This window comes from Oreochromis niloticus, linkage group LG2, assembly GCF_001858045.2.
Source record: "Oreochromis niloticus isolate F11D_XX linkage group LG2, O_niloticus_UMD_NMBU, whole genome shotgun sequence".
NCBI lineage: Eukaryota > Metazoa > Chordata > Actinopteri > Cichliformes > Cichlidae > Oreochromis > Oreochromis niloticus.
In genome coordinates this window covers 30,965,922-30,989,781 of record NC_031966.2, presented here as the reverse complement: position 1 = coordinate 30,989,781, position 23,860 = coordinate 30,965,922, and the positions used below count along the sequence as shown (strand labels likewise).

Below are 23,860 nucleotides of genomic sequence, written 5' to 3'. Positions count from 1 at the left end.
AAGGAAGTTAAAAAAACAGCTACAAAAAGAAAAGTAGAGGGAAGATAATCGCTTTGGCACAGAAGCGTGAGATGTGGAAATAACTTTGACAATTGGTTTGACAACAGCTACACACCAATCCAAGATTCCTCTTTGGTCTCTTTCTGCATGAACACCACTAACAGCATGTTACAAAAAAAGGTTGACAGCTCAGATGACAATTACACAGGGCTGCAGAGGGAAGTGCTTCCCTTTGCAGTATTCTGATAGCCGACGTGTGACAAGCAGACGTAGTGATAGATGAGCCTCTTCATGTATTACAAGCTGGACATGAAGGGCGCTCACTGCCAGGTCCTATTCTGGTACGCCCGCAGTGATCTGAGCGCCTCTTTATTAATCATGCACTTAACACAGAAGTCTCAGTTGCTTTCATCCCTTTTTTTTCCTGCTACCACGCGTCCTCACTTTTATCAGAAGAGCAACACTGGCGCTCTTTGTCTCCACATGACAACTCTTGCTAAAAATGGGATCTTTTTGATAGTCAACACAAAGTAAAAGCTGTCGTGTGTACCAAGATGTGTACATTCTGTTTGTCAGTGACTTAGTAGAAGTGCAAGATATACATCTATATGTATAATGAGTCAGAAAATGTACAGCAGTAAAGCCACTGTAGGGAGAGTGGAGGTCTGCCTTGAACCACACTGCCCCCATGTGGCATGAAAGGTAATAATTTTCCAGCGGTTACCTGTTGTTTACCTGACGTCCTGAAAAACTCAAACTCAGTCAGAAGTAATTCAAAATGTCAAGATTGTAAGTCAAAATTTTGCTCCAACTAGTAATTTTGTAATAACTCAAAATTTCGACATAGCTCTGCTTGCTCCAGAAACAAGCTTCCATAGAAATGTGTTCAGTTAAACCCATTTCTAACTGAATTTAAATAATGTTCGCTTAACAATTACTTAACTGTAGTTTGTTTTAGTTGAATAAATTAACTCAAGGACTCAAAAGCTGTTTCAAGGATTCCGTTTAAATACAACCGTTTATATCCGCACTAGAATGCTACTGCTTTAAAAATTAATGCAGTTTAACGGTTTAGCTCCTAGCCACACTTTAGTCAAATTTACATTTTATTTACATCCGCCATCCACTCAAATTTACATTGTTTGTTCAACAATTCTGTTTACCCGTAGTATAATTTGCTTTAACCGTTACTAGTTTGCTAACGGTTTGCCTCCTAGCCATATTTTTAGCTAAATTTACATAATTAACAAGTGTTTATCCGCAGTGTTTTTCTGCTTTAAATGTTAACACCCAGTTCAAGAACTTAACCGCTAGCTACACTTTTCGTTCAATTAATATTTTATTTATATGAACGATTAGTGAAATTAGCATTGTTCGGCTAACGCCATTTTCCCCCTACATACCGTTAGTATGAAAGCATCTAACTATTATCCATATTCTAGTGTTAAGGTTAATCGGTTTTTCGTTTTTAGATTTACACACTTTTTCTTTTTTGACTTTATCTTAATCAACTGTTAACTTGTTGAGGTGCACTTGATATTGTATATGTTTCAGCCGCCTCCATCTTTGGAATCACCAAACCACACCATATTTAGGCTCTGCAAAGAGAACATAAGAAGTCTATTGTGCAGCCTGATTAGTTGCAGTTTGTTTGTTGTGGTCAAAAGTAAAAAGTACCACAGATGAAATGTGTTGATTTTTATTCAAAAGTTACTGTCTCCAGACAAGTACAAATCAGAAAACAGAGTGACTGAAAGAGGATGGGATAATAGACAACAACTCAGAGTGTAGGCAAGAGTGCTGACAAAATAAAACACAGACATGGCCAAAATGAAGGAAAGAAATAAAATTTTGTATATATACACATGATCTAATAAGAATTTATACCGATGTAGTGGTAAGTAACAAACAATAAACAGTACTTTTTTCCTTAAAAGAATTTTTCTTTTTTACTTACATAAAATAATTAGGCAAAACACATATAGGCTGTTTATCTACTTTATCACATTACATCTGACCACCTCATATTTCATGTTCTAAGAAGCCAATTATCCACCTTTAAACATGACTGATCCTCTGACATGGAAGATTACTGTGAGAAAATGTGACCTCCACAAGCATGTTTAAGGCTTAAGCATGGAATGACTACAAAATAAAAACCTCAGTAGACAAAACATTTCATTAAAACTTGTGTGTGACAAATACATGTCAAAATCTAAGCTTTGTCTAGCTGCCACAGCGCTGCTGAATAACTTTCATCTTCAGTATTGGCTGAATGACTACCTTACAGTTTTAACATTTGAAATCTAGAAGTATTTTGTGACCGGACTCTTTTTTTTTTTTAATGTTGAGAAAACCTTAAAGCTGAATTTCACAAGTCTTTTCATTAGTTTTATCCAAACTAATTTACATGTAGGAAAAAAGGTAGAAACCCGAAGACATTATCAAGACAAAGAGAAAAAAAAATAAAAGAACAAAACATAAAAATACAAATTTAAAAATCTTCCTTGATGCATGGCTTTACATGCTTTCATTTTTTTTTTAAAGTTTTACTTACACATTTCTCACTTTGTGACTGAAGGTTGAAAAGTTGAAAATAAGAAAATAATAAACCAAAAGCACATATATAAAATCAGCACCGATTCATATATAACTTTTATTTAAAATGTAGAGATACCCATTTCAACATTATGCTGCTGGATTTTAAAGAGAAAAAAGGTGATTTTCTTTGACCGAGCCATTATCCCCCAGAGCCCACACAGTGGTACTACTGGGATTAAAAAAAAAAGAAGAAAAAAAAAGAAGCTCATTTTGAGGGGGAAAGGTGTACATATGTATCTGGTAAGATGGTGGTTAAGGAGTGATCCAAATCTTGGGGTAAGCTCTGGGACTTACAGCGTGGAGCGTTCAGTGGACTCTATAGGAATCTTCACAGCATAAAGGGATCTTAACTGATTCTAAATGACATCTCACCATCTTAACCACCAGTGGTTATTAGGACCTCAACTCAGGGCCAACAACAGGAAGAAGAAACAGAGATAAAAGGGAGGAAGGGAAAAAAAGGGGGGGAAAAAAAAAAAAAAAAGCACAGAAACATAAAGACCTCCATCCACTTGGCTAACACAGTACAAGCAAGCTACTACAGTCCGTTTATAAATTACTACTTCACACCTGGTAACTTACTACAATTGTAAAAAGGGTTAGACATAAACAAAAATGTTTCTTAAGTTAAACACACCATTTCATCCCCATTAAAAAAAAAGAAAAGAGAAAAAAAAAGGAAAACAAAAAGCTATTACTGATTTTTCTTCAGACATGTCTCATCTCTAATAGGTTTGGAAGTGGCCTGTTACGCTATTTCTGAACAGGAAGAGCTTACCCAAGATTATAAAAGTAAATATTTGAAACAAAGTCCTCTCTGAGCAAGCAACACTGAGTGTGGGTTGTCATTGGTCCACGTAAAGTACAAGCCAGATTTTTTTCTTTCCTTTTTTTTTTTTTCATTTTTGCCTTTTCTTACAGAAAACACTTCTGTTTTCGCTTCTAAAATTCTCTTTAAATACAAAGCGCCTCTTCTCTCATCCCAGCGTCAAAATCATCTGGATATTAGCTTAAAACATGGACACCCCAAGCATCTGGAAGAAACAAACAGAACATTAATACAGACTTCACACTGCACTCTCTTGGATGTTTACATGATTGAATGTCCATCTACATCAGTAATGATTAAAGTCTGAAAGAACATGACAGTTTTCAAACAGTTTCCAAACTAAATTAACAGTTACTGAGAAATCCTGATCTTAAACAGGCTTGTTCTGAGCCGTGTAAAAGAACTTGGTAAAAGCCAAGTACATCGCAAATGGTTTATATCCTCAGAAAAACCTTAATGGAACAAGATTTGAAGTATTTAGCGCAGACAAAACTGCTCCATTCCGATTTAGTTTCATTTTTGTGATCAAAAAGGTTGTTTAAGATAACATAAACCAGTCACACAGGGCTCTACTTAGCCTTACATTGTTGTAGAAGAGGAGGAAAAAGAAAAAAAAACCCTTTAAGCAACTTCCCAGAGGTTTTGTGACAGTCTGGAACAAGAATTTAAGGCTGGATATCCAGTCAGACATAAATAAAAATCGTTTATACAAGCCTAATGGTTGCTCTGCTCACTAAAAAGAAATGTTGCACTTGGCTAGAGGTTAGCCAGCTCAGCCTGTCAAAATGCACAGCCTCATTCACAACCCAAATAAAACAGGCTAGCAGCTGGTCTAGCTAAAAAGGCAGGCAATTGCAATTTACTTCCCAACAGTTGTGTCCCTTCACATTATAAAAACCCAGTATTAGTGTGTACCATTACATGTAACAAGTCAACAAACAAAATACAAGATTGGGATCAGGATCAGTACAGGATCCTGATCTCAGTGCTCCTTACCGATTCATCCATGATAGACGGGTCAAAGTAATCGGGCTTGAGCTCAGACCTCTCACGGCGGTTCTTGGAGGGTGGCTATGAGGTTTAAGAAACGGCATATTTAGTAGATTGTCAAACAACTACTCCCAAACACTGTTTGAACTTTACCCCCATATATTAAAAAAGGAAGGAAAAAAAAAAAAAAAAAATTGCAGAAATCGACAGAACCAACATACAATACTTAAAAAACAAATAGAAGGTATGAAATTTCAGCATATGTTTGGAACATTCAAGTAGAGTGAATTTAGAGAAACGAGGACAGTTGTACAGTCTTCTGGTTGATTCAACATGACATTTGGAGCCCATCTCATGGAATCCAGCTCCAGCATCCAAGAGAGGTATTAGCCTCGGATCAAATTTTGTTCTGGCTTTACACTCGGGATACATAAATCTGTGGTGTTGGCATAAATGACAAAAATAATTTTGTCTTTTGTGATCATGGTATACCAACAATTGCAATGTACTGGCAAGTACATACTTAAAAAAAAGAAGAAGAAAAAGATAGATATATTCTTCCCACAAGCAAACATTTCTCTTTAATGATTTCTGACTTGTGCTAGTTCTATTACAGGCAACATTCAAAACAAGGTGCCTGGTTACATCCTATGCCGGCAGTGTGTGCAATAAAAAAAAAATTAAAAAAAACAGTTACTCAAATGCATCAGAATACATTCTGAACTTAGTTGTAAAAGGGTTAATTTTCTTTGTTAATCTCCAACTACCATCAAACTGAATCATTAAATGACAAAGAGACAATTTGGAAACAGTTACTTGTGTAAAATGCTGATTTCCAAGACCATTTGTGATACAGGCTTTGTGACACAAGCCTGTATCACAAAGCTTCAGAGGACATCTTTATGTTTGTACACCAAGCACAAACTCATGAAAATGCATGTATCTCACCAGATCAATGTCCATGGTGTCAAAGTCCATGCCTTCATTGAGGTCATCCATACGGCCTTCTGATGACATCATCACATCCTCCACAATCGGCTCTTCGTCTTCTTCCATGAGCCCAGTGCCGCGACGACTGCTGAGCAAACCACTACATAATTAGTAAGTGTACCCAGTCTTCAGATTTACACATGGGCATACAGGTGTGCCTGTGACTTACATAGCATGCTGCAGATTGGTCCTGAGCTTGGCATAATTCATGGCTCTTTCTTGCTGGCGTGCCTCCTCTTGCTGTCTTTGAGCCAGCATCCACGTCACCTGGGAACTAAATATATGAGAGCACATTATTTAGCCATGTTTTGACCCACAACTGTCTGGTGTTTTTACTGGGGATACCATGAGGATACAACTTAGTTGCCCACTGGCCCGATGCCTGTAAAAACTCAGGGTGGATAAATAAACTAGTCAGTCACTGTCCCAGTAGGACCAACACTTGGCAGGCTGTTAGGCACAACCATTTTGCTACCATTTGCCCTCCAAATTAATAGCATGCAAATGGGCAATTACACTGAACTCTGTCTTAATGTATTTTGGCTCATTCCAGTCCAAACCTTTTCTCGGAGAATAAGCGATCCTCTGGCCTGAATAATCGGCCTGGATATGAGCCTAGATGCATTTATAAAATGTTATAGTATGAAACATCGGGATAAGCTTAAATAACAGATAATTAATTAAAAGTAAATGGTCATTAAAGAGCTTTGAGATTATAGGGTCAACAAAGAAAGAAGAGAGAAAAAAAGTTAATGTTGGACTGTGGGGTTTTTGAGTAATTGAAGGTGCTCAAGGAAAGTAAGTGGTTGCTGCTGTAGCTCCAGGCTACTTCCAGTTTTCTCAGCCTGTACTTGAGAGGCTACAACTATTCACTACTGATCTTATATAATCTCAACTTAGTTACCAAATCCTGCTCACTAATATCATATATAATATATATAGTCGCAGATCGATTAATTCAATTCTGAAGCTCAGACACCATTTTTCCTCATTGATCTGCCCGTTCTCTGCAGATTAAGAGACACGTAGCAAATCTGTAAAATCGACTCCTAATGTGTTTGTTCTTCTCCTAGGGATTTATCTAGGTAACAGGTCATTATCAAAACTGCCCTCATTACTGTGCATCAAAATGCTTCGCTAATAATTTAACACTGACAGGTTACAGACCTAAGTAATGTGTTTGAGTCTTTGAACCTTTTTGTGGTCTTGCCAACTCAAGTGTACTTTTATTTTATTACGCACTTACAAACGTGAAGTTTTTAGAGAGGTTTTGCATCTAAGGACAGAGAAGAATCAATAAGTCCTCTACAGTAAAAATGTTTTTATTTGAATGAAGAAGCGTGTATTAGCCTGTAACGATTACTGTGCTGAACATGACAGCAATAGCGCAGCAATGAAAGACTGAGGCGTGCATACTTGTAATCCATGGATGCCTGGTGGTGCTGGGGCGTCTGTTGATGGTGCTGCGGGTGTTGGTGGGGCTGCTGCTGGTCGTGAGGGAGGGGGTAGACCCCCATGAAGCTGTCATCACGCGCCCTCTTAGGGTCCCGCATGGCAGTGGAGGTGAGATGGGGAGATGGCATCATGACTGGAGTCTGCATGCTCTGCTGCCAGACTTCACTGCTGCTGCTGCTCTCCTCTGCACGGGAAAAGCCAAAGCGTTTGTTTCAAACAACCTCACACATTCTCGTTTTTATACATTTTGCAAGTTAATAATGCAAAGCTCTATAATCCTGGCCATGCTGAGTTTGAGGAGAATCAAAATTTAGGATTTTGATTGGTTGCTATGGCAAAAGCAACAAATCAACCTTTGCACCAGGGGCAGGGATTGCCACAGTTCACAGAAGAGGCGTAGGTATACAACTGAAATACAGTTCTGAGCATGCCTGTGTGTTTGGCACTCTAGGAACAGAAACCACCTGGAAAATTACACAACAGCGAAAACGGTGGGCCGTCTCTCCCCTGGCCCCAGTGAGCCACAATACTCAGTCGTGTTGTCACATTGATAAAGACTAGCATATCTACTCATTATTAACAGTTTTGCTTGCCTTAATTTGTCCACAATATGAATTAGCGTGGCATTTTGTTTAAGTGCTCTGGCGGCAACAGAGTGTGAGATAATGTTCTCTGGAGCTGTAAATTAAGCCATAACAGCAGAAACATGAAGTATTACTTGTAAACAACAAAAAAACCCAAAACAAAACAAAAACTTGATGGTGATTGTATGGAGCTTTTATGCCTTCTCATTTATTAGTTAGGGGCTTTAAAATAACCAAGAAGGCTTGGACTTTGCCTTGGGGCCAGTAAACTCTACTTTTCTTGAAATCCAAATTTAACCTCTGCTACAGAGCGATATCCTGTCATGAATAGTTCTGAAGCAAACATACACGTAGAGAGGTTGTTTGACTGTTAAAGAGTACTTTGACTCTCTCCTAACATCTGCTGTTTAATCTCCTAACCCCACCCATGCAGGCTAGTGAGAAGACATCTGGGTTAATCTGGGCTCTGTGTTTGTAACATCGTGCCTGGCTGAGTTGTATGCATTTCTCAGATTTAATTCATGTTTATAGTTTATAGAAAACTGCTAGCTTTAATCTTTTTAAACCAAACTGAAAATCAATATATTTTTTCCACCTGCACTATAATTAAACACTTTTATTTTAATATTCCTGAGTAAACAATACCTTCTGGCAACTTCCTCTTGGCTGCTGAAGTTCCAGCTGTAACAACAGGAGGCTTAGTCTTCTTGGAGCGAACGGAAGAGCCTCTGCTGGAGTAGCCACTCATCACAGACATGGTATCATCATCGCCCCCAGCCTGTAGGGAATTCCTGTAGGAGATGAGAGGAAGCCAGCAGTCCTCTCGCTGCAGCGCCATCTGGAACGTCATGAATCGCTCCAGGTACATGTGGCTGGGGAGAAGATGGAGGTCATCTTGAGAAAATGCAATACGAAATACACAGGACAAACTTCACACGTGAAACCAGGTGCACATTCCAATTGGGGCATTTGAGGGAAAGGAAAAAAAAAAAAAAAAAAAAAAAAAAGGCTGTCATGCATCAGAAACACCAGTTGCACCAGTTGTCACAAACACCTGTTCTACTGAAGCTTCCCATCCAAAAGAAGAGGGGGGAGAAAAGAGGAAAATCAGCTTACACAGTCCTCTTGTCTTGTCTCATAAGCTTGGAGGAGAACTCGCTGAGGATGTCCAAGAAAGCCAGGTTGCGTGGGGGGCCTCCTTCTCCCTGGGGACTAGGCTCCTTAAATGCAAACTCGATACCATCCCTGAGAAAAGCACAGAGGCAGAGAGAAAAGAAAAAGAGAACCTGTGAGCAAGGATTAGGAACGTTTCATGGACATTAAACAAAAAGCAGTTCATCTTAACTGTGTAGTAAGGGTGGGCATACTCATATCATTCATGATAATACTGGTAGTTTTTGTTTTTGCCCCGGGGCGAAAAATAAATAAATTATATCATGATATGCTTATTTCATGGTGTAAAAAAAACACATCACCCTATTACGCAGTGGATTACGCTAACATGGGTCATGCAGCATGAAGTTATTAAAGTTGTGAAGGTGAAGGTCAACACGACTGGAAGCATCACTGCAAATTTAATTCCCAAAAGAGCAGCTACTTAAGTGCTGTGGAAATATTTTGGATACAAACGAGCAGATACAGAACAGACCACAATAATATGCAAGGAGTGCAAGAAGCCTTTAATATCGAAAGGGGGAAATACATCTAACTTACTTCACCGTCTGAAGCATCAGCACCCAAGTCTGTACCAGGATTGTCTGAAAGCCTGAGAGGAAAGCTCTGCAGCTAACGCTACAAAACTAAAACAAAGTAAGCTAGTTTCTGCATACCTTCACCAAGTCTCTGGCCAGTTGTACTCCGTATGATTTAAAAAAAAGCAAACACTGGAACTATATTACCCAAGCGCTCACCATTTGTTAGCCAAAAGATATGATGCCAATCCAAACGATGAAGAAGGAAGGCTTCATGGAGCTTGTTAAGAAGATAGACCCATGATAAATGATCCCGAAAAAATGATCAAATTTATCGTTATCGTGATATTATGTTTGGGCCATATCACTCATTCCTACTGTAGTAAAATATCTGAGTTAAGAGCAGCAACCCTGTGCATATCCTTAGATGCTGAGGCTGGAATCACTGGGATTTTCAACATTTAGAGACCTTTCAAAATCAAAAGATAAAAAAATAATTTGTTTCAATAACTATTTGTATAATATGGTACCTACATAGAGCTTGACTGATTAGATTGTTAACTGCTTAAACAGCGCACTCATTTGTTATTACAGGCTAGCGATTTACCTTTCCTGAATGTAACAAACTGAGAATGGACCACTGAATATTTTAGGTTGTCGGATTCTTAATATAAAAACAAACTGTTTTGACTTGTCGGCCCCATATCAGATCTAGTAGTTTAAGTGTGTTGAACACATACGACATTTGATTCGTACCACTTAAGTAAAGCAAGTTGCAGTAGTCATGCCACAACTTTCTATAGTGTAATATTACTTTATATAAAATAATTAAACATGTGAAATACTAGAGAGAACTAGGCAGGCATATTGTAAGATTCTGGGCCTGTAGCAACAATTAATGGCAACTATTTTTATACATTTATTTTTGTTTGTTTTAGTCCTCCTGCACTCTTCCCTCTGCACCATGGAACAAAAGAATTCAATTTTCACTAATAACTTAAGTAGTTTTAGGCCTTCTTTCAGAACTCTTTGAATTGGAACAAATTTAATAATACTAATCTGTGAAACTGTTTGGCTCCAACAGATAAAGGTTTACCAGTACCGATGTTTCATCAGAGATTTTGCTCCGAATGTCCAATATAACGTAGCATTCACTGACTGTGAGAGATATAACAATCCAGATGAAAGAAACAAAAGCCACTGAGAAGATTGAATGCTTAAAACAACCAATTTTCCACCACTTATAACGGTATTAAAATAGATTTCTGCCACGGCAATAGTTTGTTTTTAGAGAAGATAGCTGAAATGATAGTAGTGATGATCCACCATCAGATATTAAGAAAACTCTGTGCGGCTCATTTCATTCACACGGCTCAAATATGTGACCGAGCAGTTTTATTTTTACAAAACTGCTCGGTCGGTTGCCTTCCTTTATGTTTCTGCAGTTCAGTGTTGCGTTTTTTTAAAACATGTTTTTCTACAATACTTACTGTACTGGAAAAGGCTAGAGTGTAACATTTCATGCCTTAAGCCTCTCCAAAATCCGGAGGAGAAACAACATGGCAAAGGAAACACAGTATTCAAGAAGTAATTTGTCTAACATGACAGTTCCCAGATACAGGGCCAAAATCTAAGAAAAGCTTTGTAACCCAATATGAGCAGAATAAAGCCTTACTTGTGCAGCATGGCAATGGCATCTCTGGTTTTGACTTGATCGAGACCGAAAGTTAGAGAAAAACGACGTGCCAACTCCTTGATTCCACAGAATGCCGAGGAGGAGCGATCAAAGCCATGACCCAGTTCAGTCACCATTTCAATAAATAACTAGGACACAGAGAGATATGGAACATTAGATAACATCTTAACCACTGGGACACATGAGCAGAAGGTCACAATTATGGAATTAATTAATACGCGAGCAACAGCGTGCACACTGACCTGCTGCAAACTGAGGATGAGCGTCTTGGCACACTGAATCTTGTCAATTTGCCGAGTCTTACTCATAGTCTCCTTGATGATATCACCGTAATCATTGTAATACTGTAAAAACAAACAGGAAAAACATTGAAAGGTCATGAAGAAATTTGTGCGTGTATATGCATGTGCCCAAGGTCAGGACAACAGCTAATGTGTTCATTAAACAACTATTTTTCCTGTAAGAGTTACTGATATTCACAGTTAATGAGCATAGCACACAACTGCATATTTTTTAAACAACAAATGCTTAAGCTTACCCTCATGTACTGTTTAAAGATATCAGCTCCAGTCCTCATTTCTACCACACAGTAGATAATGAGTTTACAATAGGCAGCCAGGAGGTTTCTTCTCTTGTGCAGAGCTTCGATCTTTACTGCTTCGTCGTCCTGTTGCCCATCTGAGGGGGAACAAACAATTTGAAATCCCATTAGTTTACTTCCTCACTTTGGCCAGTGCAGTGCCAAAACTGCACATCTGCATATTCATACCTGTGCTATTTGTGTCATCATCCTGGTCTATGAAGACATGGTTCATGATGAACGAGAGCAGCTCAGACTGCAGTGAATCCTCTGGAGAATAGACCAGGGGCTCCAGGTGTTCTCTGCCTCCGGACACCATCTGGTGGCTAAAGATGAGCAGGAGATCACACAGGATAGTGAACGCCTGTGGAAAAAAGAAGAAGAAAAGAAAGTTAAAACTCTGTGTGCACAAGCCCTAAACAAAATGATCACAAATTAGATTTTAAATTAAGCAGATACATTATAAGTGCAAATATCCATTGTAGCTGCAATAGGAGGCAACCAAACCACCGCTTCAGAGTTAAAAGGTAAGTTTGCTCAGCTGCACAAACTCCATGTATTTTAGGTGTTCTTGCTTTGCTTTCAAGATGATTTTACGTGCACATTTACACGTGGATAATTGTCATTTTCTCATCTGTGTCACCTGCTCTTTGACAGCTGTGTTAACGTTGGTGAGGTAGCGCTGACACATCATACAGAATGCCCTCATCTGCTTCCTCAGGGTCACCATATCATCCTGAGACAAAGACATTTTAAAACATCACATTTACAGCTGCTTAAATCTGTTAAAACAGCACAAAATAGCAATGAAATGTGATTAGACCTCACCTTTCTGGAGCTGCCCTCAGATAACTTGGCCAGATGCCACAGTATCACGTAGTGGGTACATTGCAGTGAATGGATGACTATCTGCTCACAAGGAGCGAGAGAGAAAGAGAGAAAACCCACACAAAATAAATTAAAAAAAAAAACAAAAAAAACAAACATGTATCAATATTTTCGAGCATTTAAAAAAAAAAAAATTATGTATATTACCTGCTCAGGCATGTCCCCGTTCTCTATGCCAGTATTGAGCAGCTTGAAGTTGCTGGTGAAAAGGTCCCATCCCGAGAGGTCATGTGCACTGCAAAAGAGTTGATGACGTCTCATCACTTTCAAAAACGTGCACACTGAATCGTCCAACAACGCAGCAGAGGTAGATAAAAGCGCATAGAAAATACTTCTGGGAAAACATACTTGTGAAAAGCTGTGATCCTCTTTAGAGTTGACAAAACCTGATAAGCATCATCTTCATCAGCATCTTCACCCTGTACAGAAAAAAGTGATTTTAACAGGTCAAGATCTTTAATGTTATCATAAATAAAAACAAATTGGAGTTTTCAGGTTGTCCAGAAAGGTGAAAATTTCTGATGAGCTTCTTTACAAACTATATGATAAGGTCTTTCACAGCACATCAAGTATTTTCATCCTTGCTATATATAAGACTTCTGTACAACAGGATAAGTTGCAATACCAATAAATGAAGAGCTATGAGATGTGACAGAGCTAGAACAGAACACAAATAATGGAGGCTGTGCTCTTTTCATGGTTTATGTTGAGCTAATTTCTGTTGTACTGGACTTATAGGTATGCTGGACATTTAAGCGCACTATTACTCTCACCTCTTGTAAAAAGTCCTCCAATAGCCTGTTAAATTTGTCCACCAGCTCATCCAGCAGCTGGGAGCGGGCTATGTCCACCCTGTTAAAGATTGTGAATTCCTCATTGCAGAGGGCGTGGTACGTCTTAGAGCAGGACTCTAAAACCTCAGTGTCTGTGTGCTTCTCCACAATTTCTTTGATCTGACGCAGCAGGGATTCCAGGTGCTGGAGGAGAGTGGGAGATAGAGATATCAGCATCGTGTGTGTGATAAACAATCACATTAATATGTTAAATACATTAATCCGATTTGTTCTGATCTGATTAGCGCTGTCCGACAAGTCAATTTGTCTTACCTTCTCCAGACGCCCTGTGGTATAAATTTCCAGGTCAAAGAATTGCGGAAGCTGCAACAAGTTAGTCACCTTCTCTGCATCCACGGCATACTGTGGAGCACAGAAAGAGCACAATGATGCTGTACTGTTAAAAGTACAACCTCCTTAGGAAGATTGCTTCTAAGAAAGCTGAGTGGATATGACATACCTTTGCCAGTAGAGGGGGCAAAGCCACAGCAAACAGCTCTGTTATTCTGGTTCTGTCATCCAGCTGAGTCTTCTTCTCTTTAGCCGTCATCACCTGATGTGTGATGCAACCAAATTAGACCACACAACTAGTCTCCATTCATCCATTCAGAAAGTCTACTCTGACTTCTTAATACTGAACACCACCATTTGGGGTAAACGTAAACTACATTAATCTTTTTTTTTTTGGGGGGGGGGGGGGGGGGGCACATCTGGGGAATATTTATTTTTAACTTTTAACTAAATTTCCTAAATAATTTAAGTAGTAAACTGATAAACTTTCTTTAGAAACCGATATGTTGTAAACAACTCAGTGGGGCTGCATAAAAAGGCCTCAAAGCAGCTGTGGTTAAACTCATTAAAATAAATGAAGTATGTAAGTGCAGCAGAAACATGTCAGAAAGTACATGTTTAGTATCTACAATTATGCAGAGCGAAGCTATGCACCAACTTGCAACTGTTAACAACAACAACAAAAAAAAAAAATATCCCAGAACTGGTCTTGTCTCCAAAATCAAACACCACGACAATGAGCAAAAGAAAGTATATACATTAAAACAATCTTAGCAAACAGTCTTATCCTCTAATGGCCTACATGTTGCACTTCAGACAGCAAAATTATAAAAATAAAAAAATAATCAAACAACAAGTTGGGTGACAATTATTTGAAGACCTATGAACAGATGTGGATCTGTAGATCTTTTAAGTGGCCGTGTTTCAGTAGGTTCATAAAGAGTTAACCAATTTAACACAATTAACTCTATAATATTACTGTCACCAAAGATATCCCAGGATAGTTGGCCAATCAGGAGAGCAGCACAAAGACAGCGCAATCCAACAAACAGACGTCACTAGTGTTGGCTCATGATTTTTAGCGTGTCAGCCACTCTTACCCTCTTCCCTGTTCCTCTTCCAACAGGTGGGTGGCACTCAGCAGCCTGGCGTACAGTGCACAGCATGATTTCAATCAAAGCCGTCTCTTGTCTGTCCGTGAGAGCTGCAAAAGAAAAACCAAACAGAGAAATCAATAAATCACAATAGTGCTCTCAACTGCATACCAGTATAAAGAAAAAACAAAAACAATAAACAAAAAACAGTGCCATACCTTCCTCTCCTGGCAACGGGTCATCTAGCAGTAAGCTGATCATACACTCCCAGTCTTTCAGTAGCTCTGCACCACATTCCCAGAGTGAGTCCACTAGGTAAGCCGCATGCTCGTGGAGCTGATGGAATAAGTGTTCAAACAGATGAGGGATGGATCACTGATACTGTTTACAAAACAGTACAGGAAATAAAGACAGAAATGTGAGAACAGAAAATACAGCATAATAATGTACCTCACTCTCCAGGAAGAAAAAGACAGTGGTCTTAATGAGGTTGGCATTGGGACTTTGTCTGCCTCTCCTTTTGGGGGCACCTTCATCTTCCGGTTCTCGGTGGCTGAACAATCTTTGAGAATATTTTTCATTAGTTGGGAATCACATGGAATACATAACTCAAACAGCTGATATACTATTTATCTGGAACTGCAAATGTTTACAAACAAAAATCACTACAAGCCTGAAGCTAGAAATCTTAACTTATGTCCAACATACTTCTTAAAAAGGAATTCTCCAGCTGCAACTGCAACCGGCCTGTGTGCCGAGTACACCAAGTGATAGACGCTCTCACAGTCCTCAGGAGTCAACACCTCATCTGTACTACTGCAGAAACAAATACAAAGGAGGTTACAAAGACTTCAAGCAGTAGCACAGATGTACAAAATTTACAAGTGCTCAGCCTTGAAGTATAAACTATGTCCCAATCACTTGTGCTGAACAACATTAGATATTATCAAAAACAACCACTTACTTCAAAACAAGAGTAAGTAGCTTAATAGCTTGTACTGCTACATCGTATTCTTTGTCAAGTGTCATAGAGACGATGCGGTCCTAAACAAAAGGAGAGATAGAAAACTCAATGAGTCATTTTGCCTTGGAACCTCCTGAATTACTGAAAGCACAGTTAAATAAAGACAAGCCCATGAAGTTTGTTTCTCCGAGTATGGAACAAATACAGCTGTTGTGTTTAAGTTGTCCAGCAGGTGGTGCTGACCTTAAAGCGACTGGTGAAGAGCTCCAGTCTGGCATTGAGTTCTCTGTTGTAATAGAGGCCCTGCAGTGCTGTGAGACACTTTAGACGTACTTCACCTTGCTGGAATAGAGTAAGAAAGTATCCATTACTGGTTACTGCAGTTATCAACACACTTTTTTTTAATAAATAAGTAGACCTTAAGAGGAACTTTTAAAAAATTCAGAGTCCTTTGTATTGCCCACCTTATCGTGCATCGTCCATCCCACATACTTCAGATAGCTGTCGTTGAGGAAGGCATCACTATAGAGTTTCATCCACACTCCAATCTCTTCTATACAGATCGCCCTGATTTCTGCTATTGAATCCCTGTTAAAACATTATTTAACAGAATGTTTAACAAGAATGAGGGCTGTTAGCAGTCTGTAGAAAAGACAGTGATAACACAGTTCAAGACTGGATGCTGATTGATGTAAGGCCATACCGATATCTGTGAACAAACACTCCTTTGAATATTGCATTCATCATGTTTTCAATCTCGTCCTGATTTTCCTGGAGCTGAAATCAAGAGCAGAATAAACCATGTCAGCACATTTTATCACACAAACACAGCAACTGACCAGACTGCAACAATAACTGGTGGTCAGGATGCATTGTTAACATAATAAGACTTGTGTGACAGTCAACTATGCCACCATGCTGTGGTGTGGCTGCACAGTGAACTAACAGATGGATGCCCTGTGGGACCTGCTGTTATATAACCAATAAACTGGCCATACAGGCTAAATAACACTTGGCATTGCGGGTTCATCACCTACAGAGGAGTAGCAGTTACTATTCTCCCTAAACCAACAAATTTTTGCTCACAAGCTACAGTAATTCCTATTTACATGGTTATATAGGTTCTTTCATGATTTGGGGAGAGTCTAAGTTGGTTAAAATTTTGTCCACTTTAATGTCAGTTGTTGATTTTGCAGAATACTGGTTTAAATTCTTTTTTTTTTCTTGGTCACCTCAAAGAACAAATAATATACTGTGCTCATTTATTGTTTTTAGGACATGAATCTTTCACAAATCACCTGAGATTTCTGGTATGGTCATCTCTGATTCAGAATAGAGTCCTTATGTTGAAACAAAGTTCAATTCAATAAATACTCTAGCTCAGCAGAATGTACTATGCATGCATGACTATCACCCAAAAAAAAGTTCTGAGAGAAACTGGTCTGTCTCCTCCCACTTTATTGGGGAAATTGGTATACAAGAAGGACCCTCCCGCTGTGTTTTTGCCAACACAGTCTCCAGGTGCTGAAACATAATAACCACTTAAGCCCATTGTGTTCCACAACTCTGCACAGGCGCAAGCTTTTATAAATTAAACAGATCAAGGACCAAAGTAGTTTTCTTCACCTAAACAGAGTAGGCTAAAAGTTATCTGTACAAATGCGTTTGGTTACCAGGGATGGAGTTTGCAAAGCTTATTACTAATTTGATAAATCTAAAATGGATCCATTCTTTACAGTTCAACTTTAGTGTGTGCTAGGTGATGCACATTATTCTCAATGCTACACTTTTACCTCATTTACATAGCTACACTGGCAATATTTAAAAATCTATAGCTGCTTTCAATTAATGTAATGGCATCTGAATGTGTTGGCTTCGTGTCTAAAGGATTCTGGTCATTTCTCAAAAACTGGAGAGAAAAAAAAAAAAATTTCTGAGTGTATGTGCACTAGGGCAGACACAGTAACATTTGCAAATCTGCTTGAACAGAGCATAAATCTGAACTGCATGCAGTCACATTAACAGGCAGACCTTGAACAGCAATAACATTCATCTCACCAACTTCAATTTTCATTCGCACCAAGATTGAAACATTAGTCATTTCTGTTACTTTCAAGCTGCAAGAGACATCTTCCTCACAGCCTGTGTGGAAGGGACAGGGTAGAGATGCCTCTCAGCTACAGCATTATGCAGCACGTGCACACAGACACAGAATTAAACTTTCAAGTGTGGCTGCACTTCAGCAGAGTCGACACCATGCTTGCCAACACAAATGCAACAAGTCTTTTAAGGCAGGCCTTTCTCATGCACCTCATCTCTCTGAATTAAGCAATTTGCTGTAATATTTATGAACTTATAAAAAAAAAAAAAAAAAAAAAGTACATATTATTGAAAATTTTCTCCAAATATTGTGATATATTTTTGCTCCTGTTTTTGTCTAACTGAAGGAGAAGCAGCATTTAGTGCAAATAAATGAAGGGCGTTTTCAGTCTTTCTTTTCCAATAAGCTACTGTCATGGATGACACACTACAATGGGAGTTAAACAGCATTATAACCATCAACAGCATAAATAAAATGCGAGCACAGAAGTAGAAGTCTAGTTAGCGTTTTTCCTGGAAACTTTAAGTTTCATATAACTGCTTAATACTTTAACAAAAGCTGACGTAAATCAACCTTGTAATTAGTCAGAAACTTGTACAACATTTTCATACATGTGGATGATTAAGTTTTTTCTTTCTATTTGAGTCGAACATCTCCGGCTGCAAACATCTCCTCCTTTGTAGCCTGGTTTTACTCAACAGTGCATTTTTGTCTCAAGACGTGAAACACGTGTTGTTTCCACCTTTATGGGGAACAGTTGTACATGTTGTAAAGTTCAGTGCTTTGTTGGAGGTTGTTGAAGTAGCTCTCTTTTTAGGTACTAAACTGTCATTAGAGGCTGACACACTGCTCTTACTTTCAGACATGCCTGGGTTTGTCTCCTTGTTGTACGTACAAAGGAACATAAACATATGGTGTTGCTACAGTAAAAATATTGTGATAGGATACTTTTAATGTAAATATTTATACCGGTACTATAGCTGATGATACAATGTGGTAGAGCCCTAAAGAGCGGTCACCAATTCTTTTGACAAACTACCAAATCACTGCTCAAACAAACCAGTTTTCAATGTGCTTAGGTGTGATAAGCTGCATGATAAGAAACAAACGCAACAAATTGTTGCAATGCTTACCTCTTTACGTTTTTGCAACAGCAGCTCCAGCCTGTCATTTGCCCTTTTAGCGACCATTTTATTTCTCTCTGCCTCGTACTGGCGCTGGGTGTTGTCCATGTTGATGCTCAAGTTTAGAGCTACATTCACCAGGGCTGTCATCAGCTTCATGGCTGTCAAAAACACAACAAGGAACACGAAGAAATAAAATAATTTCTGTAATCTGTAGATTATTTCAGAACTGTCTCTCATCAAGTTATGTGAGCTTATCTGACATTAGTGGGTGTTTGGTATTGCAATGAAATTTTGTTCTGAATGCACTGAAGAGCAAAATAACAATATCTTAACTTTACAGGATGGTTAAATAGTCACAACTGGAACAATATTTGTATTTTAGAAAATAATAAAATACGTTTGGGTTCCTTTAATTCTGACTAAGTAGACCCCTTGAATTCAAGTATACTTTACAAAAGAAGACAAGTCACCAAACTCAAAGCAAATAGATTAAGTATAGATCCAGTTTTAGCTACACCTGGGGAACACAGTAGCTTAGGTGCAGAGAACAATCATTAACTAGTGTATTATCTAAAATAACTGTCCACCAGCTGAAACAGGCATATCTGCCAAGACCAACACTCACACCCAAACAGATGCACAACAAAAGCATACTGAAAGTTCAGGACAACAACTTTCCAGACAGAAAAAACACCTATATGTTTTATAGTCACACGTGACACGTGACAGAGAAAGGATTAAGCCTAACAATATCGGATTGTTGTAGAGCATATGATCAAGATTCTTCTGCATTTTTAATGTGTTTAAATCCCCCTTTACTGTTTACATGAATCCTAAGAGTTCATGTGTACACGACAAGCTCATGATAAAGACTTAAGTTGTCCTTGCCTTGGAAGTGCAAAACCATTTAAAAGGATCTAATCACGAAACATAACTTAAAACATTTGTGTAGGTGACCCATCTAGGTTGATTACTGGGGTTAATAACTTTAATACTACTATGAAACAAAATGTGCAAACAGTATAAACGACTAGAGTTCACACTTGGTGTACCTAGACCGATGAAAATTTCTGACCTCTTTAAATATCAAAGAGCACTAGAAATGAGCTTGCAGTTTTAACACAAGGATACAACAAGGAAGAACCTTTAAAACACAACTTTTCCTGGCTAGCTAACTGTTGTATGCTTGGAAAAGAAGCCATTATTGTAAATCAGTGCAAACATTTAAATATAATTCATAAACACACATGATCTTACCTGCCAGTGTTGAGGTGTGTCTGAAGGCTCGGACTTGGGAATCCGATAGTCCGGTGAGAAGGGAGATGACTGTGTCCATCATATACTCATCATAGATGATACTGTATTGACACTGGCGCACTAGCACCGAAATGAATTCACAAAAGCTTGTTTTGAACTTCTTCCACTGGGGCCCGGCTATGGTTAGAGGGTAGTCACCGCTGTCCTGTACACAGAGGAACAACAGTCCTTCATTACAATGACTAGTACTAACAGTAGTTATCTACCACAAATGAGCAAAGTTTATTGTCTTTGGTACGTACAAAAGTTCTGTATTTGGCATCTGAAATGACACTTAAGTGATTTATAATGAATATGGTGTGATTATTAGTCTAATGTGGTAACTTGCCTCATCAAATTCCTCTGTCATCCGTCGGATGATCTCAGAGTTCTGCATGTTGCGAAACATTTCTCCAGTAACCACACCTGACAGGAAGAAGAAGAGGAAGAAGAAGGAGGTTAGACAGAAGACAATTTCCTGAGTGGAAAAGAGGAACTACTGATTCAGATGAGTGGAGGGAGGTTCTGCAGGACAACAAAGCCTACATACTTCCTCAATATAGTTTAAAAAACAGCCAATCATGTAGTATTAGTATTGAAGCTGAGAAACATATACCTTTGCATCCTGAGCACTGGATGAAGAAATTGATGAGATCCAAGAGTGCAACATCTCTGTCATGTTTGTAAGATTCAATCCAGTCATCAACAACAGACTGCAAGAAGATGGGGACAAGCAAAAGTTGTGTATTTTTTTCTCTGAGTAAAAGAAAAGAACAACAACAAAAAAAAGGTGGCACTTTCACAGGGCTGTTCATACCTGCATTGCACTCCTTCCCAGCTTCACAACCTCAAATAGCATCATGTTTTCCATGCCATTCTCTTGGTGGTGGCCATTTATACGGCCTGCTCCCTTCCCTCCTTTTCCTTTCTCCCCTGCTGCCTTCTTCCCCTTCTTTCCACCCTGGGAAAGTAGCGAAAAAACAAATATAAGCCTGAGAACCACTGCAGAGTGTAAGGAAAGAAAAACATGTATTACCAATACTTGTGCAATGGTCCATTTGTTGCATCTATACCTTTCCTTTAGCTGTATTTGCACTCCTTCCATCAGGATCCTCAGAGAAGTCTGTGTCTGAGGAGAATCGGGTGTCTGTATCCCTGACAAAAATAAATAACTGCATGAGATATCATATCAACCTTAACCTTACCAATAAATGTAAACTAGAAGTAGATACTTACTGAGTATAGGAGAACTCTGATGGTATTTCTGGTGCTATCATTGTTGCAACATCTTCTGGATAACTTTAACTTACGACTGGCTTATAATCCTCACAAAATACAAGGCAGGAGACGTTGCATGTGACCTAGGATATGGAGCAGAATTGTTGTAGAGTGCTACACATGCAGTCTTATTGCACATTTCACCAGCAACACTGAAAACTAAACAAAATAAACACTTTGTGTTTCCAGAAATCACTGCATCTGTAGTGAGCAAATGTTACTTTGATGTCTTTGAAAGAGAGAGTGAGAGAGGAAAAAAGAAAAAAAGGTTTCACATGGTAACAGGGGGCGGACACAAACGCTCCTGTCATGCTCACTGCCCAACCATTGGCTCCCTCCCTTTCTCTGCTCTCCTGGGTTTACAGACAACGTCATACAATCAAGACCGGAGTGTCTTCCTCAATGTCCAAATATGGCACTGCCCTATCCGCCCCATACATATCTCAACCAATCAAATGGCAGTATCAACATCAACAAGATTCTGCAGGCCACAGGGAAACTATTGCATGGTTGTGAAGTGTAAATTAGTGGCACACAGATCAAAGTAGCAAGCAGAAGCAACTTTTCAAATCAGGACTCATACTATGCCCATAATTCTGAAGTAAATGTAATTTTTTCTTTAGTAGTCAGTGAAATCAATAAAAGCCTTACCGAGTAAACGATTCAGTCTCAAAAGACAAACTCCACCCATTATACACCAGTTTGGGTGCAGCGAGTCCCTCTTTCAGTCCTAGTACACTTAGAGCTAACATACACAACGGTGTCATTCTTTCATTAGTAAACTAGACACAATTACTTCGTAAACTTTAAGGCCGACTATCCTATTGAAATAGAAAGTAACGTTAGCAAATGGATTCTTACTCACAATTTCACGCAAAATGAAGCCCCACGCGTGCCAAATTACAGGTTATTACTGTTTACTGTGAATTAAATAGTAAACGTAAACGTGAAACTGGTTAACATCAGCTAACAACAAAGCAAACATAGGTACTATATGTGATGTAGTTTCTATGACTGTGAGTTTCAGCTTTTCACAGTTAATTCTTAGCTTGAGAATTTGGTACCGTGCCCATTTCCTTGATAGTGAGGGGGATACTGCATGACAAGACGACGGGATTCGTGCAGACAGAAAAAGTGGCGCCAAATCGGGGAGTGTATCTCATAAACTTGTTAATGCGAAACGACAGTAAAGAATGCTATATTTAAAAAAACACGCTAGTGTGAAACTCAACTGTGTGAATTTCTCAAGGACAACTATGCCACCAACTACCGGCTCCGCTCGCCCCAACGCCGCCGACAAGGAGCCGCTCTTCGTCGGTTCCTGTCAAAATTGACGCCGGTGCGCTGCTGGTGCTAGCGCGAGTAGCTAAGTAACCGTGGATTTTTTGGCGTATTTTCCCCAGCGTCAGCTAGTTGAAATTTGATGAAGTAAGCACGCGCTACTTAGGGAAAACAAACTATGAATAGCCAAATAAGAAGAACGAGAAGCGCATACAATGCAATATCGTTAGATTTTCAGAACATGCCAGCGTTTACCATTGCTATACTAGTTGGACCATAATAACAAAACAACGCAAGCCTTTCTGTACTAGCGTGAGCTAATATTAGCCAGAACACAATAAGGCTAGTCAGAAATGCTGCCGTGAACATTAACTAATTTCTGTCTACGTGTCACTCGCAACCAGTCTTCGTCCGAAGATAAAGCAAATAATAGCAGATAAACTCCAATGGACGAGCTGAAAATAACTCCCACTAGTTAGCAATGCTAAGAGCTACTGCTAACGTTACCTAAAAAAACATCACGTCCTTGCGTCCTCCATCTTGCCTCGGGAGTTCCAGTGCCGTATTGCATAAGCAACAAACACTTTGTTTACAAATATATAAAGTGCAAGTAAGTCGGTTATGGCAATAAAACGCTCCTGTCTGTTCTGAGCTACGTATTTTGTGCCGCTGTGTAAAAAATCCAGTTCGTTAGCCTGCTAACAACCGAAGTAGCCATGTTCCGCGAGCTAGCGAAGCGACTTGGTTCAGGCAGACATCCGCGCTCTGCGCTCATCTAAAGCTAGCCTGCTAGCGAGACGGCTAGCAAAATACAAATCAACTAAGTTCCAGATAGCTCTCCGCCATTTTACAGCTAACTTACCTTGTTGTGAAATGTAGTCCCGGTACAATCGTAACTTTTACTACTCGTATACAGCCTCCGTCTGAATTCCGCCACAATTCTGTAAAAAGAGTTTAAAAGTCGCGGTCAGAGGCGGTTTCGGACGTTCTCTCACCCCGCTTGCTCCGTAGTTCGGTTTGTTGTTTCGACGACCTGGGAGGAGGAAATCCTGGTGCAGAGCTACCACCTAGCGGCCACACTACTCGCACTGAATGCACGGTTTATAGCCTGACATCTAGTGGTAACCGACGAGAACTGCACCGTAACACTGCCGCCTCTGTTTTTTGTGGGCTAGCTTTTGTAGCCATTTGTTCTGTATGTATAAAAGGAGCATACAATACTAACCAAGGATGTTACTATTTGAAGTATCGTATCAAATCGGTATGGTTTTCGTCTGCAGTTCCCTCCCAG

General features: G+C 39.2%; 1 protein-coding gene across 5 annotated transcripts; it reads right to left on the bottom strand.

Annotated features, from left to right (window-relative positions):
- Positions 1-1,683: 1,683 nt before the first annotated feature.
- stag2b (STAG2 cohesin complex component b) lies at positions 1,684-23,659 on the bottom strand. 5 transcript variants are annotated; one of them, XM_013271753.3, is made up of 34 exons: positions 23,432-23,659; positions 21,247-21,371; positions 21,084-21,165; positions 20,828-20,971; positions 20,627-20,723; positions 20,360-20,436; positions 19,972-20,176; positions 18,721-18,872; positions 16,190-16,263; positions 15,951-16,074; positions 15,730-15,828; positions 15,487-15,566; positions 15,231-15,338; positions 14,973-15,084; positions 14,741-14,858; positions 14,529-14,632; positions 13,598-13,690; positions 13,411-13,500; positions 13,078-13,281; positions 12,653-12,723; positions 12,452-12,539; positions 12,245-12,325; positions 12,060-12,152; positions 11,606-11,780; positions 11,375-11,514; positions 11,079-11,180; positions 10,816-10,964; positions 8,566-8,694; positions 8,095-8,321; positions 6,827-7,049; positions 5,580-5,684; positions 5,369-5,498; positions 4,427-4,501; positions 1,684-3,635 (listed from the first exon to the last, which is right to left on the bottom strand). In XM_013271753.3, the coding sequence occupies exons 2-34, from the start codon at positions 21,285-21,287 to the stop codon at positions 3,612-3,614; spliced, it is 3,816 nt and encodes a 1,271-aa protein (XP_013127207.1). In that variant the 5' UTR covers positions 21,288-21,371; positions 23,432-23,659; the 3' UTR covers positions 1,684-3,611. The 5 variants fall into 5 exon arrangements, with proteins under 5 accessions (XP_013127207.1, XP_013127210.1, XP_013127208.1 ...); XM_013271756.3 differs by having other exon boundaries at positions 5,369-5,495; XM_013271754.3 differs by having other exon boundaries at positions 23,565-23,659.
- Between the last annotated feature and the right edge of the window lie 201 nt (positions 23,660-23,860).